Raw genomic sequence first — 7,286 nt, 5'->3', positions numbered from 1 at the left:
TGTTAGTTAAAAGATTAAGTGAAAAAGAATTAAACACATGTGGATTGTTTCTCTTTACATTTCATTCCAAAATCACTCAACATTACTTCCTTTACTCTATTATCTGTATTTTTAAAGTCTTCACCATTAGTGTTCTAAAAGTTATGAGGTCATGTATTGATAACTTTGAAAAATTATGTGGCTTGTATAATTGAAGATTGGAGTAATACCTAGAATAGATTGCAGAACACTGTTGTTTTAATGCTACTGATGATGATGATGATGATGATGATGACAATAGATAAATTTTGAAAACTTGGAATCTGTCATTCCTCACATACACTTAATCATAAATATCATACACATCTGTGTTACATGAAGCTATTCAGTAATGAGAAAATTGAAAACATTTTACACAGTTCAAAATTGTTAAATAATAATTTGTGTAAGAATTCTAGCTTTTCTTCTCATTTACTTTGCAACATGAGTTTTGACAGAACAGATAATTTCCTAAGTCTTTAAACTTATATGAGTTACTGTGCCCTAAGAAAGGCATAGCTCAAATTAAATGTTACATCATTCTCCACCCTTATCTTTTTCAGACAGATCTTTGTGTTGATATATCATACTATGCCAGCCTTAGCTTCAGCATTGACTCTACTCTTTTGTTACATGTTGTTATAAATGACTCTATATCTAATCTCATGTGTATATATGTATATAATTAAACTTACATATATAACTGTATGTGTATATATGTATATAAAATATATACCCTGGTCATTCAATAAACCTAGAATGAAAAATAAATAAATGGTGAAGACTTTTCAAGAACTACTTTTTTTTGTTCCCGAAATAATGTAAGATTAGCGAGATTAGTCATTGGGCCCATTAGTGACAAAACAAGATTAATAACTAGCTCTTTATTTTATATTTCAGCAGACTTATGACTAAGAGAACAACAAATATCTTCATATCATCAGCTAGGAAACAGTGATGCATATGGAAACTTTCACGTGTATATTTGTCTTACTTAGATTGGGGTGGAGATTCTACTTTTCAGTAAGGTGTCATGGAGGGGAAAACTTTTGCTCTCACCAGAAGAGATGCAATTGCAGTGAAGGTATTTGTCATACATTCTGTTTGAAAATAGGTCCTCCTAAATTCCATGGACTTTGTTAAGTTTATCGTTAATATTTATTGGACACATACTCTTTTGAAGTTACTTTATTAACAATACAGAATATTTAAGATTTCCAAGAAGGGCAATAAGTCTGGCAATTTTCATTACTATGCTTACATCATTATGATGAGAAGTCAAATAAAATTAAATGGGATCTCATTAGTATTTTTTAATTTGCAATTTTGTTTTGTTTTTTTAAGATTTTATTTATTTATTCATGAGAGACAGAGAGAGGGAGAGAGAAGCAGAGACAGGCAGAGGGAGAAGCAGGCTCCATGCAGGGAGCCAGACATGGGACTCAATCCTGGGTCACCAGGATCAGGCCCTGGGCTGAAGGTGGTGCTAAACTGCTGAGCCACCTGGGCTGCCCTAATTTGCGATTTTAAAGTGAAATTAAATGGATTAATTTGATGTTCCTTCCCCCCATATACAAGAGCTAATAACTAGGATCCATAACTATCAGAAATAATATACAGAATTTTTAGATTCATACTTGTAGGAAATAGATGCATAGTTATTACAAGATTCTCTAATCAAAAAAGAAAAAAAGAAAGAAAGAAGAAAAAGAAAGAAGAAAGAAAGGAAGAAAGAAGAAAGAGAAAGAAAGAAAAAGAAAGAAAGAAAGAAAGAAAGAAAGAAAGAAAGAAAGAAAGAAAGAGAAAGAAAGAAAGAAAGAAAGAAAGAAAGAAAGAAAGAAAGAAAGAAAGAAAAGCGAAAGAAAGCAAAGAAGAAAAAAATACACTCAACAGAGGCACTGAAGTTATCAATTCTTCTAATATTATCTAAGAAATATTTAGGCAATTGCTCAACAATAAATAGTGAAATATCTCTGATGAGACTATGGCAAATATGAGATTCTAAAGTTGGGGAGAAAATATAAAATTTTACATCCAACTATTGATATAATACCTATACTGAACATCATCTGTTCTAATACATTTGATTTGTCCTCCAACCCTGTTGCATTTCTTTTAGAGGCATGGTGGGTGGAAATGAATCCTCAGTAACTGACTTCATCCTTGTGGGACTCTTTCCTGAATTTCAGCATTCTATTGTTCTCAACCTTGTGATCATCTTCATCTACATCTTTGCCTTCCTGGGAAACATACTTCTGATTGTCTTGATTTGGGGAGACTCTCAGCTTCATACGCCCATGTACATTCTCCTCAGTCAACTCTCCCTCATTGACTTGACATTAACTTCCACCATTGTTCCAAAGATGGCTTCTAATTTTTTCACAGGGGAAAGGACAATATCATGGATTGGTTGTGGAACACAGAGTTTCTTCTTCCTGATGTTGGGAATGTCAGAGTGCCTTATTTTGACTCTCATGGCTTATGACCGCTATGTGGCTGTCTGCAACCCATTGCGCTATCCCATTATCATGAGCCCTCGGGTCTGTATGCACATGATTTTTGGGTGTTGGATTGGAGGCTCTGTAAGTTCATTTATCCATACAGTCTACCCTATGCATTTTCCCATCTGTGGATCACGGGAGATCCACCACTACTTCTGTGAGGTCCCAGTCCTAATTAAGCTCTCCTGTGAAGACACTTCATTGTATCAGTTGGTGGTGGTTGTGACAAGCATTGTGTTGCTTGTTGTACCTTTCAGTCTCATCACTGTTTCCTATACTCTCATCTTCCTCACTGTCTTTCGTATGAACTCTGTCAAAGGCAGGAAAAAAACTCTGGCCACCTGCTCTTCCCATCTAACTGTGGTGAGTCTCTTCTTTGGCCCAAACATATTTATCTATATGTCTTTCACTTCCTCCCACAGTGCGGAGCAGGACCAAGCTCTTTCTGTATTCAGCAATATTCTAACACCCATGTTGAACCCTCTCATTTACAGCCTGAGGAACAAAGAGGTGGTGGCAGCTCTCAGGAAGCTTATGGGGAAATGTGTGACATCTTAGTAGTTGAAAAGTACTCCCCAGCTGTGTAAAGGACATCTTTACAGCATGGACAATGATAGAGTTGGAAATGGTATTCCAATTCTCAAATTGGTATTTCAGATACCAACATGGGGGATCCTGGGTGGCTCAGCAGTTTAGCGCCTGCCTTTGGCATAGGGTGTGATCCTGGAGTCCAGGGATTGAGTCCCACATTGGGCTTCCTGCATGGAGCCTGCTTCTCCCTCTGACTGTGTCTCTGACTTTCTCTCTCTCTCTCTGTGTCTCTCATGAATAAATAAATAAAATCTTAAAAAAAAAGAGAGATACCAACATGGTGTTGTTGGTTTCAGGAAAGCAAGGTGATTGCAGCTCTATGTAAATAGAACTTTTCATATGTGATTTTCAAGTACTCCAATGTAGGTTTCTTTACTAATAAATACCTTTGGGACATTATTCAGTTAGGGGATAAAATTTAATAAAATTATTTTAAGTTTAAAAATTAAATTTAGTCAAATATGAGATTTTATTTTATATTTGTAAATTAAATAATAATCAATGTCTAGGTCTCAAATTGAACTCAACATTCTTGAATCTTTTTGGGTAGAAATAGCAAATTTATAGAAGGACAAGATTAGGATGATCCTGATCTTACCTCCCATCATGGACAAAGTGGTGTATCAGCTACATCTATGCAACTAATTCTGAAAACAACCTGTAGTCAACTGGCAGAGAAAACAAAACAAACAAACAAACAAAAACATTTCATAGTTATTCACAGAGAGAAGACTACATCAAAAAGGAAAGGATAGGAGACACGATTGGTAACCTCAGTGAAATTGATGGAAAAATGAAAGGAACATCACAAGCATAAAGGTTTGAGATGATCAGACTCCACACCAAGTGTCTTGGTACTGGGGACCTGCACTGGGAAGAAGTCCTCATAATGTTTGACTTCGAAAACCAGTAGTGCTTAACTTTATGAGCTTAAAAATAGCTGGCTAAATTCTTGAAGAGCTAATGGATAACAGGATAACAATGACACACCTTTAATGAAAGTGTACTAAATAATTCATCCCAAGACACAGCACAAAAGCAGCAGTTTTAAAAGTGCCTGGAGAATAGTAAAGAAGATTCATTGGCTAATCTTATAAAATGTGGTGGAGGAGTAGGGACATTTAGATTTCTTTTTTTAAAAGATTTTATTTATTTATTCATGAGACACACACACGCAGAGACAGACAGAGACAGAGACAGAGGCAGGCAGAGGGAGAATCAGGCTCCAGGCAGGGAACCAACGTAGGACTCGATCCCGGGTCTCCAGGATCAGGTCCTGGGCTGAAGGTGGCACTAAACCGCTGAACCACCCGGGCTGCCCACATTTACATTTTTTAAGGAAAAAAATTGCTAGCAGGTGTCATATCCTTTTTTTCTAACATGATCAAGATAGTTAGAGTCTCAAGAGAGCCAACAATACACTCTTCATAAATATTGCTAGCACTATGCACCATGGCATTCCCTTGCAAACCTGCATCATCTTGCAAACCTGCAAACCTGCAAACCTGGCATTCCCTTGTAAACCTGCATCATCTCAACCTCTCACCTTGGCATGCATCCTTTTGAAATAACTCCTGCCGTGAAGTAAATGGGGTATAGCCCACACATCATCATGTGAGCAGTTCCAGCAACCTGGCTTCTTAGCAGGCGGTGCTGAGAGGAATATCTACCATTTGATGCACTCACAAATGTGGCAGAAAGACTTATTGCAGACTGCTAGGCTGACTGCCAGCCCCCCAACCAGGAAGCTCATAGCAGCCACATCCATGCCTCTCAACATTCATCCACAAGAGGCAAACTTGGCCATTGTAGGTAGCTAAGCTGAAGGAAATTGCAGCTCAGCTACAAGAGGAGAGTACAAGCTATCCTCACAGGGGATACTGCTAGGGTGCCCGATTCTAATGACTAATGGCATTCACTATAAGGCAGCAGAGGACATCTTTTACACATGCCACTACTTTTAAAACCAGAAGATCTAGCTGACCTACTCAATACATAGAAAAAAACAAAGAATCAAAATGAGGTAACAGAGAAATATATCCAAACTAAGAAACAAAATATATATATATAGTAAAAAGGTAAATGAAAGGGAGATAAGCCATATGCCTGATAAATAACTCAAAGTAATGGACGTAAAGATATCACTGAACTTGAGAAGAGTGGATGAGCTCAGTAAGAGATTTAACATGGACGTAGAAAAAAGAAAAGAAAAAATGAATATGTCAAAGCTGAATAATGCAACAACTGAAGTAAAAATACACTAGAGGAAATAAATGGCAAAACAGAAAAAGCAGAACAGATCAATAATGAAAAATGAAATAATGGAAAGAAACCAAACTTAATGTCAAAGTAAATAGATAATAATAATAATAATAATAATAATAATAATAATAGGAGGGAGGGGCAAGATGGAGAAAGAGTAGGGTCCCCAAATCACAGGTCTCCACCAAATTACCTAGATAACCTTAAAATCATCCTGAAAATCTACGAATTCAGCCTGAGATTTAAAGAGAGACCAGCTGGAATGCTACAGTGAGAAGAGTTCGTGCTTCTATCAATCAAGGTAGGAAGACAGGAAAAAAGAAATAAAGAAACAAAAGGCCTCCAAGGGGGAGGGGCCCCGCGAGGAGCCGGGCTGAGGCCGGGGCGAGTGTCCCCAGGACAGGAGAGCCCCGTCCCGGAGGAGCAGGAGCTGCACCGACCTTCCCGGCTGAAAGGGGCTCGCGGGGAGTTGGAGCAGGACCCAGGAGGGCGGGGATGCCTTCGGGCTCCCGGGGACACTAACAGACACCTGCGCCCCGGGAGAGTGCGCCGAGCTCCCTAAGGGCTGCAGCGTGCACGGGGGACCCGGAGCAGCTCGGGGGGCTCGGGCGGCGGCTCCGCGGAGGGGGCTGCGGGGCGGGAGCAGCTCGGGGGGCTCGGGGGCGGCTCCGCGGAGGGGGCTGCGGGGCGGGAGCAGCTCGGGGGGCTCGGGGGCGGCTCCGCGGAGGGGGCTGCGGGGCGGGAGCAGCTCGGGGGGGGCTCGGGGGCGGCTCCGCGGAGGGGGCTGCGGGGCGGGAGCAGAATCCAACAGCGCAGGCCCCGAGCCCAGGGCGCCGGGACACAGACCAGGATCCGGCCTCCCCCCGGACAGGCAGAGGCCGGGAAGGCCCAGGACAGCGAGGACGCTCCTGCCCCAGCTGAGCAGATCAGCGGCCCCGCCCCGGAGCCTCCAGGCCCTGCAGACGGAGAGCTCCGGAGTTACTGCGGGAGCTGAATCCAGGGCTCCAGAGCTGGCCCCGCCACTGGGGTTGTTCCTCCTGGGGCCTCACGGGGTAAACAACCCCCACTGAGCCCTGCACCAGGCAGGGGGCAGAGCAGCTCCCCCAAGTGCTCACACCTGAAAATCAGCACAACAGGCCCCTCCCCCAAAGACCAGCTAGATGGACAAGTTCCAGAGAAGACAAGGGACTTACAGTATACAGAATCAGAAGATACTCCCCGTGTTTTTGTTTTTGTTTTTGTTTTTGTTTTGCTTTTTTATTTCTGTTTGCTTCCCCCACCCTTTTTTTCTTTCTCTTTTTCTTTTTTCTTTTTTCTTCCTTTTTTTTTTCTTTTTCTCTTTTCTTTCCTTCTTTCTCTCCTCTCTTTTCTCCTTTTCCGAATACAACCTGTGTTTGGCCACTCTGCACTGACCAAAATGACTATTAGGAAAACCGCACCTCAAAAGAAAGAATCAGAAATAGTCCTCTCTCCCACAGAGTTACAAAATTTGTGTTACAATTGAATGTCAGAAAGCCAATTCAGAAGCACTATCCTACTGGTGGCTCTAGAAAAAAAGCATAAAAGACTCAAGAGACTTCGTGACTGCAGAATTTAGACCTAATCAGGAAGAAATTAAAAATCAATTGAATGAGATGCAATCCAAACTAGAAGTCCTAACGACGAGGGTTAACGAGGTGGAAGAACGAGTGAGTGACATAGAAGACAAGTTGATGGCAAAGAGGGAAACTGAGGAAAAAAGAGATAATTAAAAGACCATGAGGATAGATTAAGGGAAATAAACGACAGCCTGAGGAAGAAAAACTTACATTTAATTGGTGTTCCTGAGGGTTCCGAAAGGGACAGAGGGCCAGAATATGTATTTGAACAAATTCTAGCTGAAAACTTTCCTAATCTGGGAAGGGAAACAGGCAT

At 41.0% G+C, this 7,286-nt stretch overlaps 1 protein-coding gene across 1 annotated transcript; it reads left to right on the top strand.

The window, feature by feature from the left end:
* The first annotated feature begins 2,141 nt into the window (after window positions 1–2,141).
* On the top strand, window positions 2,142–3,077 carry OR2AZ1 (olfactory receptor family 2 subfamily AZ member 1). Its single transcript, NM_001389148.1, has one exon. It carries the CDS (start codon window positions 2,142–2,144, stop codon window positions 3,075–3,077), a length of 936 nt encoding a protein of 311 aa, NP_001376077.1.
* The last annotated feature ends 4,209 nt before the right edge of the window (window positions 3,078–7,286 follow it).

This window comes from Canis lupus, chromosome 14, assembly GCF_011100685.1.
Source record: "Canis lupus familiaris isolate Mischka breed German Shepherd chromosome 14, alternate assembly UU_Cfam_GSD_1.0, whole genome shotgun sequence".
Taxonomy (NCBI): Eukaryota; Metazoa; Chordata; class Mammalia; order Carnivora; family Canidae; genus Canis; species Canis lupus.
Note: the sequence above shows the minus strand (reverse complement) of the source record. Positions and strands in the feature narration are given on the sequence as shown.